This window comes from Pseudophryne corroboree, chromosome 8, assembly GCF_028390025.1.
Source record: "Pseudophryne corroboree isolate aPseCor3 chromosome 8, aPseCor3.hap2, whole genome shotgun sequence".
Taxonomy (NCBI): domain Eukaryota; kingdom Metazoa; phylum Chordata; class Amphibia; order Anura; family Myobatrachidae; genus Pseudophryne; species Pseudophryne corroboree.
This window is the reverse complement of record NC_086451.1, coordinates 135,470,536-135,486,526: the sequence shown is the minus strand read 5'-3', so window position 1 is coordinate 135,486,526 and position 15,991 is coordinate 135,470,536. Positions and strand designations below refer to the sequence as shown.

General features: G+C 45.3%; 1 protein-coding gene across 1 annotated transcript in view; it reads right to left on the bottom strand.

Annotated features, from left to right (window-relative positions):
• The window catches only part of CENPI (centromere protein I), a 526,595-nt gene that overhangs the window by 54,743 nt on the left and 455,861 nt on the right, over positions 1 to 15,991 (bottom strand). Inside the window, exon 16 of the mRNA XM_063936944.1 lies at positions 6,202 to 6,331. Within this exon, the coding sequence (XP_063793014.1) occupies positions 6,202 to 6,331 (130 nt within the window). The remainder of the gene's footprint in view (positions 1 to 6,201; positions 6,332 to 15,991) is intronic.

Sequence of the window (15,991 nt, the reverse complement as noted above, 5' to 3'; positions counted from 1 at the left end):
TGAGCAGCACAATTGGAATGCTGCAGGATCTCACCAGACATGAGCAATCATGAGACATGAGAAAGCTCACATGCGGATTGGAAGCAGACAGATTAAATAGCACTATCCAGTAGATTTAACAATCTTTCAGGAGCAAGATGGGTGCTACAAAATAAATTTATTAAATGGCACAAATCACTGTTTTTCTGTCAGAGATATTATTCAAATAGTGATTACAGGCCTAAATCAAAACCATAATTACCAACTTTATTTTACCCAAGACAACCCAGAACAGGACTACGTATACATAAAGAATGAATAAACACTATATACATGACTAATTAGGGAAGCACTCAATTCTGAAAAGGCTCTTTATACTAACATCTAATTCTCGCCTGGACTGCACATCAGAACAAACGACAGTTGAAGATATGACTGCTTATCAAAGTAGCAGTGTTGCCTATGTGTCCTCACACATCTAGCCTCAATGCACCATGCAGCGCAAGATGCCTGGCGTGAGTAAGACGCAAGGTCCCAGGTGTCCTTTTGTGCTGAAAATGTGTCTTAATTGCATTGCAATGTGGCTATGATGCACAGGGAGATTTTGCTGATTAATTTAATATATCACACTTGTATATTGTGTGTGACTGAGTCTGTATACGGAGCAGAACTTGTTTTGGAAAAAAGCTGCAGCAGCTACCTTGTAGCACTTTGTGTACAAATTCAGAGACTCCAGATATACAAGTGTCATATCAAATTAATCAACAGTCTCATCTTGCATCCTTTATGCAGTGCATTGTGATTAAGAAACATTTCTGGCAAAAATGAAGCAGAAAAAAAAAAAAAAAAAAGGATGCCAGACACTAAGATTTTCACACGACTTGGGGGTTTATTTACTAATATTCGTGTTTTGTCCGTTTTGAAGGGTGTTTGAACTTGAATGGTATCAGGTGCATTTTACTGCAACTTTTTGAATCCTGATACGGTCATTCACTAAGCTGCCGAGTTTTGCTCAATCGTTTTTTCCGATGTCGATGTGATTCGTAATATCAGGCAGTGGTTTACGGGAGTGATGAGTAAAACACTGCCTGAAAAAAACACAAGGAAACCCGGCCGGATCTGTGAGATCCGTGCAGGGCTTCATTGTGTACCTTAAAAAGTTCATTAAAGTCTTTAAAAATCTGGAAAAAATTGCGTGCGGTCCCCCCTCCTAAGCATAACCAGCCTTGGGCTCTTTGAGCCGGTCCTGGTTTAAAAAACATGGGGAAAAAAATGTCAGGGGTTCCCCCATATTTAATCAACCAGCACCGGGCTCTGCACCTGGTTCCAAAAATACGGGGGACAAAAAGCGTAGGGGTCCCCCGTATTTCTGAAACCAGCACCGGGCTCCACTAGCTGGGGAGATAATGCCACAGCCGGGGGACACTGATATCGGTCCCTGCCATTAAAACCCCAACTAGTCACCCCTGGCCGGGGTACCCTGGAGGAGTGGGGACCCCTTCAATCAAGGGGTCCCCCCCCTCCAGCCACCCAAGGGCCAGGGGTGAAGCCCGAGGCTGTCCCCCCCCATCCAAGGGCGGCGGATGGGGGGCTGATAGCCAAGTGTGAATATTGTTTTTAGTAGCAGTACTACAAGTCCCAGCAAGCCTCCCCCGCAAGCTGGTACTTGGAGAACCACAAGTACCAGCATGTGATGGAAAACCGGGCCCGCTGGTACCTGTAGTACTACTACTAAAAAAATACCCCAATAAAAACAGGACACACACACCGTGACAGTACAACTTTATTACATACATGCACACCAACATACACACATACTTACCTATGTTCCCACGAGGCTCGGTCCTCTTCTCCATGTAGAATCCTCGGGGTACCTGTGAAAAAAACTATACTCGCATAATCCAGTGAAGAATCCGGCCTTTGAATAATCCACGTACTTGGCAAAAAAATAAAACGCAAACCCGACCACGCACTGAAAGGGGTCCCATGTTTACACATGGGACCCCTTTCCCCGACTGCCAGGACCCCCCCTGACTCCTGTCAAAGAGGGTCCCTTCAGCCAATCAGGGAGCGCCACGTCGTGGCACCCTCCTGATTGGCTGTGTGCTCCTGTAGTGTGTCAGGTAGCACACGGCAGTGATACAATGTAGCGCCTATGCGCTCCATTGTAACCAATGGTGGGAACTTTGTGGTCAGCGGTGAGGTTACTTTCGGTCAACCGCTGACCACAAAGTTCCCACCATTGGTTACAATGGAGCGCATAGGCGCTACATTGTATCACTGCCGTGTGCTACCTGACAGACACTACAGGAGCACACAGCCAATCAGGAGGGTGCCACGACGTGGCGCTCCCTGATTGGCTGAAGGGACCCTCTTTGACAGGAGTCAGGGGGGGTCCTGGCAGTCGGGGAAAGGGGTCCCATGTGTAAACATGGGACCCCTTTCAGTGCGTGGTCGGGTTTGCCTTTTTTATTTTTTTGCCAAGTACGTGGATTATTCAAAGGCCGGATTCTTCACTGGATTATGTGAGTATAATTTTTTTCACAGGTACCCCGAGGATTCTACATGGAGAAGAGGACCGAGCCTCGTGGGAACATAGGTAAGTATGTGTGTATGTTGGTGTGCATGTATGTAATAAAGTTGTACTGTCACGGTGTGTGTGTCCTGTTTTTATTGGGGTATTTTTTTAGTAGTAGTACTACAGGTACCAGCGGGCCCGGTTTTCCACCGCATGCTGGTACTTGTGGTTCTCCAAGTACCAGCTTGCGGGGGAGGCTTGCTGGGACTTGTAGTACTGCTACTAAAAACAATATTCACACTTTCACACTTGGTTATCAGCCCCCTATCCGCCGCCTTTGGATGGGGGGGGGGGACAGCCTCGGGCTTCACCCCTGGCCCTTGGGTGGCTGGAGGGGGGGGACCCCTTGATTGAAGGGGTCCCTACTCCACCAGGGTACCCCGGCCAGGGGTGACTAGTTGGGGTTTTAATGGCACGGCCGCAGGGACAGATATCAGTGTCCCCCGGCTGTGGCATTATCTCCCCAGCTAGTGGAGCCCGGTGCTGGTTTCAGAAATACGGGGGACCCCTACGCTTTTTGTCCCCCGTATTTTTGGAACCAGGACCAGGCGCAGAGCCCGGTGCTGGTTGATTAAATATGGGGGAACCCCTGACATTTTCCCCCCCATATTTTTTAAACCAGAACCGGCTCAAAGAGCCCGAGGCTGGTTTTGCTTAGGAGGGGGGACCCCACGCAATTTTTTTTACTGATTTTACACTAAATAGACCCTTTCCCATAGATAATCATGCACAGATCCGTGCATGGTTATCCAAACTCGACTGGAAAAAGCAGATCTATTTTTTTGCTGCTTTTTTAAACGATTCGAAAAAAAACAGACCCGCACTTGAGCACTCAGAAACTAACACCCAAATACGAATAAATAGTGAATGGCCGTATTCTATGAAATAACAGCCGCGTTTGACCAATGGTCTATTCATTCGTATTTCGGAAGGCTGTCATTCAAACCATTACGAATAGACCAGACACTGCCGAGATTGGTGCTTAGTAAATTCCCGGATTGGGACTTAGAAAAAAAAAAAAACACAAATCGGCCAAACTCGGATTTTTAGTAAATACTGGCCCAGGTTTGCCATGAGGGGCTGTTTGGCATAACTGCAGCAGTAGATAATGCCTGAACGAGAATGACCCTCAGGCGCATGCATCGTTCAGGCATACACACTAGACGATAAAAATACGTAGATCTTTTAAAAAAAGATTATATTTCATATCGTCTAGTGTATCACCCAGAGTTTACGAGGCTTTACAGTACATCTACAACAGAGGCGGATTTAGACTTTGGGGGCCCTAAGCGAGACACCGATTTTGGGCTCTCCTTCCTCAAACAATCCTCCCCAGTCATTTTGGAGCCCTCCCTTTCTCAAACAATCCCACACAGTAAGTCAATATATGCTAAATACCCCCAAAAAGGGGCATTGCCTTGTAGGGAATAGGATTGACCACACAGAAGTACCCCCAATTCAAAGTACGCCGCATATCACTACTCCTTATACATGTTACGCCACACAGTAGAGCTGCTTATTTAAGCTGCGCTGTCTACCTGATGCACACCCCAGCATTTGCTACCATGAGTGCACTATTTATATATAAAACTAGTTACGCATATAATAGAAATATATATTATATACACTGCTCAAAAAAATAAAGGGAACACTAAAATAACACACCCTAGATCTGAATGAATGCAATATTCTTATTAAATACTTTGTTCTTTAAATAGTTGAATGTGCTGACAACAAAATCACACAAAAATTATCAATGGAAATCAAATTTATTAACCCATGGAGGTCTGGATTTGGAGTCACACAAAATCAAAGTGGAAAAACACACTACAGGCTGATCCAACTTTGATGTAATGTCACTTAAAACAAGTCAAAATGAGGCTCAGTAGTGTGTGTGGCCTCCACGTGCTTGCATGACCACCCTACAATGCCTGGGCATGCTCCTGATGAGGTGGCAGATGGTCTCCTGAGGGATCTCCTCCCAGACCTGGACTAAAGCATCCGCCAACTCCTGGACAGTCTGTGGTGCAACGTGGCGTTGGTGGATGGAGCGAGACATGGTGTCCCAGATGTGCTCAATTGGATTCAGGTCTGGGGAACGGGCGGGCCAGTCCATAGCATCAATGCCTTCATCTTGCAGGAACTGCTGACACACTCCAGCCACATGTGGTCTAGCTTTGTCTTGCATTAGGAGGAACCCAGGGCCAACCGCACCAGAATATGGTCTCACAAGGGGTCTGAGGATCTCATCTCGGTACCTAATGGCAGTCAGGCTACCTCTGGCGAGCACATGGAGGGCTGTGCGGCCCCCCAAAGAAATGCCACCCCACACCATTACTGATCCACTGCCAAACCGGTCATGCTGGAGGATGTTGCAGGCAGCAGAGCGTTCTCCTTGGCATCTCCAGACTGTCACGTCTGTCACATGTGCTCAGTGAGAACCTGCTTTCATCTGTGAAGAGCACAGGGCGCCAGTGGCGAATTTGCCAATCTTGGTATTCTCTGGCAAATGCCAAACATCCTGCACGGTGTTGGGCTGTAAGCACAACCCCTACCTGTGGACGTCGGGCCCTCATACCACCCTCATGGAGTCTGTTTCTGATTGTTTGAGTAGACACATGCACATTTGTGGCTTGCTGGAGGTCATTTTGCAGGGCTCTGGGAGTGCTCCTCCTGTTCCTCCTTGCACAAAGGCGGAGGTAGCGGTCCTGCTGCTGGGTTGTTGCCCTCCTACGGCCTCCTCCACGTCTCCTGATGTACTGGCCTGTCTCCTGGTAGCGCCTCCATGCTCTGGACACTACGCTGACAGACACAGCAAACCTTCTTGCCACAGCTCGCATTGATGTGCCATCCTGGATGAGCTGCACTACCAGAGCCACTTGTGTGGGCTGTAGACTCCGTCTCATGCTACCACTAAAATGAAAGCACCGCCAGCTTTCAAAAGTAACCAAAACATCAGCCAAAAATCATAGGAGCTGAGAAGTGGTCTGTGGTCACCACCTGCAGAACAACTCCTTTATTGGGGGTGTCTTGCTAATTGCCTATAATTTCCACCTGTTGTCTATTCCATTTGCACAACAGCATGTGAAATTGATTGTCAATCAGTGTTGCTTCCTAAGTGGACAGTTTGATTTCACAGAAGTGTGATTGACTTGGAGTTACATTGTGTTGTTTAAGTGTTCCCTTTATTTTTTTGAGCAGTGTATTTTATCTATATCTATCTATCTATCTATCTAAATGGACCAATATAAGAGAGCGATAGATTGATATAGATATGAGAGTGATATATACACACACACACACACACACACACACACACACACACACACACACACACACACACACATTATGTTCTGAATACTTCAGAATACATTTCATAGCCATGGTGGCTATCCCTGGCATAGTCATGGAAGGGAGCCTATAAGTTTTCATTAATGGAAAGTTTAAGACTTTTACTTAGATTTATCACCACATTGCCCTTAAAATCTAATCATGGAAAGCCATCACACACACACACACACACACACACACACACACACACACACACACACACACACACACACACACACACTACAATAAAACCAATGTACAGTAGCATACAATTTGAAAATAGCAAAAAAGCAACCCAGTAATAATAGTCTTACCAATGCATAGAAGTCCAGGATGAAGTGGAGGATTAGGGGACTATCATGCATGTCGAGGCCCAGAATGCCTAGCTGGGTTGTGAACTGGATGATATTATCCACAGAGGTCATCAAGCCTGACGTGTCATCGCTGAATAACAAAGACAGACAGAGTCTTAAACTACACAAAGAAACTGGTTGACAGAGTGCAGAAAAGATACTGTACACCAGAGGTTGTCAAACGCGGTCCTCAAGGCACCCCAACAGTCCAGGTTTTAGGTATATCCATGGCTCAGCACAGATGGTTAAGTCATATTGACTAAGGTACTAATTAAGTGACCTGTGGCCAGGCATGGATACATTTAAAACCAGGACCGTTGGGGTGCCTTAAGGACCACGTTTGGGAACCTCTGCTGTACACTTATTGAAACTAGAACAAAAAAACAAAACAAAAAAACCCTCACCCCCCAAAAAAAAGACACGTTTGTACAGTTCCACCCTGTTTTCAAACTCTCCCTCTGATCCAGTGAAAAGCAAACTCCAAACAATAAGCCCAGACCCCATTTGTGTAGAGAGTAATATCCCAATAAAAGAAATACAAAAAAGGTAAAGCTAGGCATACACTACAAATTATCCGGCAGATCATCTGCCAGATCTGGCTGGTTGGACTGAAAATCTCGTAATGGGTGAGAGCAAATAACAGTCGACCATTTGATCCCTGACACTGGAAAATGGACAAAACCTATTTGTGGCCTTAAACCCTCCTCAGCCACATGGTTACTGGTGGCTGCGGCACTGAAGGGGTTAACCCCATGCTGCAGCGCCATAATTTAAAAGGAACAATAGACGCTAGGTGCCCCATTTAAATGTACTAACAGCGCCGGGCACAGAGTGTTTATAACTATGTAGATACTTTGAATCTGTGTAATCAAAAGAGGAAGCTAAATGAAACAGGGTTTTACGAATGCAAACTAGGGTGTCTTCCCAGTTAATCTGTGTTAAAATATACGTTATGGTAAGAATTTACCGTTGATAACAGTATTTCTCCTATGTCCACAGGTTTCCACAGGATAACATTGGGATATGATGGAGCGACAGCGGATTGGCACCAAACGATCACAAGCTTTCTGGCTTCCCAGGATGCACCGGGTTCGTCTATATAATCCCGCCCACTGACTCAGTCAAATCAGTTGTTTCCAAAGCATTTAGGCAGGAGCATTATGTAGAACCCTATTCAGGCGAAAAACACACATGCACACCCTTCCATACAAGAGGGAAGAGTTTAGGGAGTATAAAGATTCTCAAATCAGGTGCGACATAGGAGAAATACCGTTATCAACGGTAAAATCTTACCATAACGTATATTTCTCCGGCAGGGTCCACAGGTTATCCACTGGATAACATTGGGACTTCCCAAAGAAATTTTTAGTGGTGGGGACGCTCCTGATTAATAGGAGAACCTTATGCCCGAATTGAGCATCATGAGAGGCAAAGATATCCCAGGCATAATGTCTGACTGAATGTGTTTATTGGAAGCCATGTGGCTACCTTACATATCTGTTCTGCTCAAGCACAATATTGTGCTATCCATGAAAGACCTTCCTTACATGTAGAGTTAGCAGAGACATTAGCCGGGACAGGGAGATCAGCTTAAGAATATGCTTCTGATATAGTCATTCGAAGCCATCTTGCTAGCGTCTGTTTAGTAGCAGGCCATCTCCTCTTGTGAAAACCGGAGAGGATGAAAAGAGAATTTGTCTTTCTAATGGCACTGGTACGATCCATGTAGATACTTAATGCCGGACTACGTCCAGTGACGCATCTCCCGCAGAAAGTCCCGATTCCTGAAAAACCGGGACCATAATATCTTCATTAAGGTGGAATATAGATCACCCCCTAGGAAGATACTACTTTATCTGGATAACATCAGAAAAGGAGATTAACATGACAGTGCTCCTAAAGCTGACACTTCTAGCTGATGCCATAGTCAGCCAAACGAGAACTTTAGCTGTCAACCATTTAAAATCCACTTCACTTAGTGGTTTAAACAGAGCAATTTGACAGGCTTTGAGGACTAGATTTAGACTCCCTGACCCTGTAGTAGGAAAAAAGGAAGGTTGAATGCGCAGCATTCCTTGGAAAAAGTGCGCACATCCTGCATTTTGGCATTTTTCTTTCGGAACCATACAGTCAATGCTGACACTTGTATTTCCAAGGAAGCCACTGCTAAACCTTTATCTATTCCTGTCTGAAGCATTTTGAGAATCCTCTGGACCTCTGTATATAGATTTCAAGAGCTACGCCATCAAAACAGTTGATCCAAATATTTGTGATAATCAAGGACCCTGTCTTAGTCTGGGCGTAGGGGAAACAGAAAAGGTAGTCAACATTTTTCTGCGGATCCGTGTACCAACGCCTTCTGGGCCAAGCCGGGGCTTATTAGAATCCCGGCATCTTTTCCTCACTACCCTGGGTAGCAGGATGATTTGAGAAATACATAAGAGAAATAAAATCCCCGTTAAAAAGACATCCACAAAGATCACTTACTTTGTTCCTGACTCGATTATGGCTTTTGTTGTTCAGATGGGCCACCATGAGAATTATCTCTGGCCAAGCCCATTTGTCTACCCGAGTCTGAAACGACTTTAGGGTGTAAAGCCCATTCATTTACCTGAATGGCGTGTCAACTGAGAAATCAGCTCTTCAGTTTAGGACTCCCGGAACAAACCCTGAGGACAAAGCTGGAAGATGTAGTTCTGCGTACTTTAGTATGTGATTTACCTCCTTTCTTGCTATTTATCTACGTGTTCCTCTCTGAAAGTTAAAGGTAGACTACTGCCATTTCCTTGTCCTTGCGGATCTGGACCGATCTTCCTTTAGGAATGCCCCGTGCCTGAATCAGGACCCAGTATATGGCCAGAAGTGCTAACAGATTTATTAGCAGGCACCTTTCTTCTGTGGTCCATAATCCCCGGAATCATAATTTTCCGGATAATGGCCTCCATAGCCGTGAAGACTTGTATTTGTTGTCAGGATTTCCCCACCTGATATCCAAAAAGAAAAAGGTATCCTCAGATCTAGATGGAAGGTCTGTAGCCCCCAGGCTACTTCTTACCTTTTTTGCCAGTACCACGTACTTGTTTGTGTACTGTCCATCTGGCATTCACAGATGGTCTTGCGCTCAGAGAATTTAACCAGGTACAACACTTAACTTTCAACATCATTGAGATTGGACATATCCCGTGTGATGCGGCCTTAGATGGAGGAGATGCTTTAAAAGTCTTGAGTGGAATTATGCCCACTCCACCATGTGTATTGTTAACACCATCAAACCCATCATTCGCATTGCTGCGTGAATTGATATTGTTTGACATTGTAACCACTCTCCTAGCTTTGCCTTGGATATCTTGTTCCGAGGTAACTACTTTCTGTAAACTCAAATTCAGTATAGCCCCACCATGAGTTATGTTACGGAACCAGAGATGATCCCATTAAGAAACACCCGTGCCTCTGCAGACAAGTTATTTGTATGTTGTAGATGACACAGAACCTATCCTGTATTTGTGTCAGGATAAGAAGGTGGTCAAGATATGGCAATTTTCTTAACCTCTACTAACGGAGATAAATTGCCATAATCATTTTGGTAAACACTCTGGGGCTGTGGCTAACCCAAAGGGTAAGGCCTAACTGAAATTTTGCCGAAGGATGATAAACCTTGTGATAACACTGATGGACAGTGTTATAGGAGCCTGAAGGTAAGATTCCTGACTTATCCAGGAATACCATATAATATATTGGCTCCCCACCCAACTATGGAGTTGCCTCCACGTAAACTGTTACCCAAATTTCTGTTTTTGAAATTGATAATGGGGCGAGGGATTGTTTTTGACCCAGGTGGGAATAAACCCCCCCATTGTGCATGGGTTACTGGAATGACTATTCCTGACAAAACATTTTATGAATTGCCAATCCCTCGCCTACGCTTCTACCCGAGATGGGCTGAGACCGAAAACCTTTTAGGAGAATGGTTCCAAAAGGGAAAGTATAACCTTAGAAATACCGCTTCTTGCACCCAGGCATCTATTTGTAGATTGCTCTCAAATCTGTGCAAACTGAAGAAGTCGGCCCCTTATCCTTCTGGAATCTGCCAGAAGGAGACCCGCACCATCATGATGATGACCTTTGGTTTGGAAACTGGCCTCTGGTTGCTTTTGCTTCTTTGCCTTACCAAACTTATTGTATTGGGACTGTTACGATCCTTTATGACCGACAAGGCCGAACCAGACCCCTAGATTTGGATTTATATGTGGAAGGAAACGTGACCTTCTTGGAGTCTGTTTCTGACTCCGGAATAACTTAACTCTAACAGAAACTTCCAGCCAAGGCAAAAATTTCCAGAAGCTTCTTAGATTCTGAATCAGTTTTCCATGTATGTGAACAAAGATGTTCTTGAACAGCGATTGTTATGCTGATGCCCTAGAACATTAGTGTCCATATGAGCTATATGGGATTCTTACTCCCTTGCAGGCGCTGAAAAACCTGTCTTCCAGTACCTCAGCCCAATGTACCTACAGCACCTGGTATTTCAAGGTGGTCTCCTCTCCAAGAACTAACCAGGCTGAACACTGATTAGCTTCCAAAATCTAGTGAGATTGGGCCTATCCAGTGTGCTGTAGCCGTAGATTGCAAGGTGAAGTCCTGGCTGGCTTTATGGCTGCCCCAGACAAAGACAATATGGTCTTATTCTTTTAACGGCAGCGGCCCTATAGATTTTTGCATTATCAATTACATGCATATCTACTTTGGGAGGCACTTCCATATTTTAAAAAGTCCCTGATCATCATGTGTAGCCTGTGAAGTCGATGATTTATTTACATTTGGTTCATCAGCTTGTCTTATTGGAGACGCTGTTGGGGATATACCACAGTCAGTGAGCAGCATGTGGTAATAATATAAGAATTAACATTTCAGCTAAACTGTACAAGGTCTATGCAAACATCGCCTCAATGGGTCTATCTATACCCAATGTAAATCAGGAATGTATTATGCTAAACAGCAAATCATTTTTACACATAACCATTCTGTACCAAATCATAGAGAATAATACAGTTTTTGGCAAACAACATATGAGAGCTTTTGTCAGTGTATGCCGCCCTTAGACATGATAAATACTCAGCACTTTCACAGTGTACTACACAATTTGTGACTGTAATCACTTTTCTAAAAAGTGATGTGTGAACCTTCCCATGCACCTGCATTAAGGATCAGAAGTATCAACCTACAAGCAATTATTAAGTCAGCATCACACTAGCAGTCAGTCACATGTTAAACACACACACATGTATGTATATATATATATATATATATATATATATATTTATATATTATTTTTTTATATTACGCATACACTCACACATACACATCATATGAGCAGATTATCAACTACGAACTCATCTCAAAGCATGCCAAAGCATGTAGGAGTACATATTACTGAATTCTGTTCTATACAGATCTTTAAAGTATTCAGACGCATTGCGAAGAAAACCACACTAATGTACATAAAACTCATATGCAATAGGCACTAAAGTTAACTATGCATACTAGCAAAAGAAGATAGAAAACAGGATTTTTATACCTACCGGTAAATCCTTTTCTCCTAGTCCGTAGAGGATGCTGGGGTCCACTTTAGTACCATGGGGTATAGACGGTTCCGCAGAAGCCATGGGCACTTTAAGACTTTTTCAGAGTGAACTGGCTTCTCCCTCTATGCCCCTCCTCCAGACCTCAGTATAGGAACTGTGCCCAGGGAGACTGACAATTCGAGAAAAGGATTTACTTTTAAGTTAATGGTGATATTCATACCAGCTCACACTTCAACTATGCCGCACAACATGGCATTCAACCTAACACATGCTAACCAGCATAAACATTACAGCAACGAGCTGAAAATATAGTTTTACACAGGTGTTGTGTTAAAATTAACAAAATAACTACTGCAGGTAAAGTACGCACTGGGTTGGGTGCCCAGCATCCTCTACGGACTAGGAGAAAAGGATTTACCGGTAGGTATAAAAATCCTGTTTTCTCATATGTCCTAGAGGATGCTGGGGTCCACTTTAGTACCATGGGGTTATACCAAAGCTCCATTACGGGTGGGAGAGTGTGGATGTCCCTGCAGGACCGATTGACCAAACTTTAGGTCATCAGTGGCCAAGATGTCAAACTTGTAAAACTTAACAAACGTGTTTGTCCCTGACCAAGTAGCTGCTCGGCAAAGTTGCAATGCCGAGACCCCCCAGGCAGCCACCCAGGATGAGCCCACCTTTCTTGTAGAATGGGCATTCACCGAATTCGGCACCAGCAACCCTGCCGTGGAATGAGCGTGCCGAATCGTACCTCTGATCCAACGCGCAATAGTCTGCTTAGAAGCAGGACACCCAATCTTGTTGGGAGCATACAGGACAAACAGTGCCTCTGTTTTCAGTATCCAAGCTGTTCTTGCGACATAAATTCTCAAAGCTTTGACCACATCCAGAGACTTCAACCAGCGAAGGTGTCAGTAGCCACTGGCACCACAATAGGTTGGTTTACATGGAAAGAAGAAACCACCTTTGGAAGAAATTGCTGCAGAGTTCTTAGCTCAGCCCTATCTTCATGGAATATCAAGTAAGGGCTCTTGAGAGACAAGGCCCCTAACTCACACACCCTCCTTGCGGATGCCACGGCCAACAGCATTACCACTTTCCAAGTGAGAAACTTCAACTCTACCTCCTGGAGAGGTTCAAACCAATCTGATTGAAGGAACTGCAATACCACGTTAAGATCCCACGGTGCCGTAGGAGGCACAAATGGAAGTTGGATGTGCAGCACCCCTTTCACGAACGTCGGAACTTCTGGAAGAGAGGCCAATTGTTTCTGAAAGAAAACCGATAAGGCCGAAATCTGGACCTTGATTGAACCCAATTGTAGACCAGCATCCACACCTGCCTGAGGAAAATGGAGAAAACGTCCATTGGAGCCTTCTTGGTTTCACACCAAGACACATTTTCTCCAGATACGGTGGTAATGTTTAGACGTTACTCCTTTCCTGGCCTGAATAAAAGTGGGAATTACTTCTTTGGGAATACCCTTTCGGGCTAGGATCCGGTGCTCAACAGCCATGCTGTCAAACGTAGCCGCAGTAAGTCTTGATACACGCACGGCCCCTGCTGCAGCAGGTCCTCGCGATGGCCGAGGATCTTCTATGAATAACTCCTGAAGATCTGGATACCAAAGCCCTCCTTGGCCAGTCTGGGACAATGAGGATCGCTCGAACCCCCGTTCTTCTTATGATTTTGATAACTTTTGGTATCAATGGAAGTGGAGGGAAGACATACACCGACCGAAACACCCACTGGGTCACTACTGCATCCACTGCTATTGCTTGAGGGTCTCTCGACCTGGAACAATATCTCTGAAGCTTCTTGTTGAGACGAGATGCCATCATGTCTACTTGAGGAACTCCCCAAAGACCTGTCACCTCTGCGAAGACTTCTTGGTGGAGGCCCCATTCTCCTGGATGGAGATCGTGTCTGCTGAAGAAGTCCGCTTCCCAGTTGTCCACTCCTGGAATGAAAATTGCCAACAGAGCTCTTGCATGTCTTTCTGCCCAGAGGAGGATCTTTGTCACCTCTGCCATTGCCGCTCTGCTTTTCGTTCCGCCCTGACGGTTTATGTACGCTACTGCTGTTACACTGTCCGACTGGATCTGTAGGGGTTGATCTTGAAGAAGATGCACTGCTTGTAGAAGGCCGTTGTAAATGGCTCTCAACTCCAGAACGTTTATGTGAAGACAGGCTTCTTGACCGGACCATCTTCCTTGAAAGCTTTCCCCTTTTGTGACTGCTCCCCAGCCTCGGAGACTTGCATCCGTGGTTACTAGGACCCAGTCCTGAATCCCGAACGCTGTCGAAGGAGGACCATCATCTACGCCATCACCTTGGTGAACACCCTTGGTGCCGTGGAGAGTTCGAACGGCATCGTCTGAAACTGGTAATGACAATCCTGCACTGCAAATCTCAGATAAGCTTGATGTGGAGGATAGGAACATGTAAGTAGGCATCTTTTATGTCCACTGACACCATGAAGTCCCTTTCTCTAGACTGGAAATCACTGCCCTCAGAGATTCCATCTTAAATTTGAACCTTTGCAGGTAGAGATTCAGTGTTTTCAGATTTAGAATCGGTCTTACCGAGCCGTCCGGTTTCGGAACTACGAAAAGGCTTGAATAAAACCCTTCTCCTTGTTGCGACAAGGGAACCAGGACAATCACTTGATCCGGACACAATTTTTGTATTGCTGCTGATACCACTTCCCTGTCTGGGATAGAAGCTGGTAAGACCGATTTGAAAAATCGGCAGGGGGGAATGTCTTGAAACTCCAGCTTGTACCCGTGGGACACTATATGCAAGATCCACGGGTCCAGGCCAGATTGAACCCAAATCTGACTGAAGAGTTTCTGACGTGCCCCCACTTGAGCGGACTTCCGCAAGGGATCCCCAGCGTCATGCTGAAGATTTGGCAGAAGCAGAGGTTGATTTCTGCTCCTGTGATCCAGGAGAGGCTGTGGATTTTTTACCTTCTCCCCTTCCTTTACCCGCAAAGAAAGGGGAACCTTTACCCTTTTTGTATTTATTGGTCCGAAAGGACTGCATCTGAGAGTGATGTGTCTTTCGCCGGCGCAGGAGCATTAGGCAAAAATGTCGATTTTACCTGCGGTAGCCGCTGAAACTAAGGCATCCAGCCCACCTCCAAACAAGGCCTCGCCTTTATATGGGAGCGCCTCCATATTCCTTTTGGAATCTGCGTCGGCATTCTATTGGCGAATCCACAACGCCCTACGTGCTGAGATCGCCATGGTAGCGTCTCTTGATCTCAAGAGACCAATATCTTTCATGGCTTCCAGCATGTATGCAGCAGCGTCTTTGATATGACCTAACGTTAGGAGTATCTAGTCTATCTATTGTGTCAATGTCTGATGACAAGTTTTCTGACCACTTTTCAATAGCACTACTCACCCACGCACTGGCAATGCCGCAATGGTGGGCCTGAGTAGTGTCCCATTGGTCACATAAATAGATTTCAACGTAGTCTCTAACTTGCGGTCTGCCGGCTCCTTTAGTGAAGCCATCCCAGGCGCAGGGAGAATCACCTTTTTGTTAACCGTGACAGGGCACTGTCTAAAATAGGGGGTGACTCCCACCTTTTCCTGTCCTCTGCAGGGAAAGGGTAAGCTGCCTGAATTCTTTTGGGAATCTGAAATTTCTTTTCAGGGTTTGTCCAGACTCCCTCAAAGAGACTGTTCAGTTCATGAGATGGAGGGAAAGTTACATTCATTTTCTTCTCTTTATTAAAGTAAGCCTTCTCCTGCGGTAAAGGAGGGGGCTCCGTAACTTCTAACACCTCCTTTATAGCAACAATCATGTATTGAATGTTTTTTTGCTAACTTTGGATCTATTCCCCTGGAATCACTAGTGTCGACACAGGAATCAGAGTCCGTGTCGGTATCAGTTTGTACTACTTGTGCAAAATATCTTTTTTGTGAACCCGAGGGGTCCCCTGTGGATGAAAAGGCAGAACTATTAAAAATCACATCTTCCACTGATTTTCTCCAGTTTTCTGCATGAGACTCAGACTTATCCAATCTCTTACTGATGATTCACACTATCACGTAATTCTTTCACCCATTCAGGCTCGTGGTGCGACGGCAGCGCCACCACATTACAACTCTGTGTCCCTAAAATGGCTCCCTCAGGGGAAGAGCTCCCTGCCT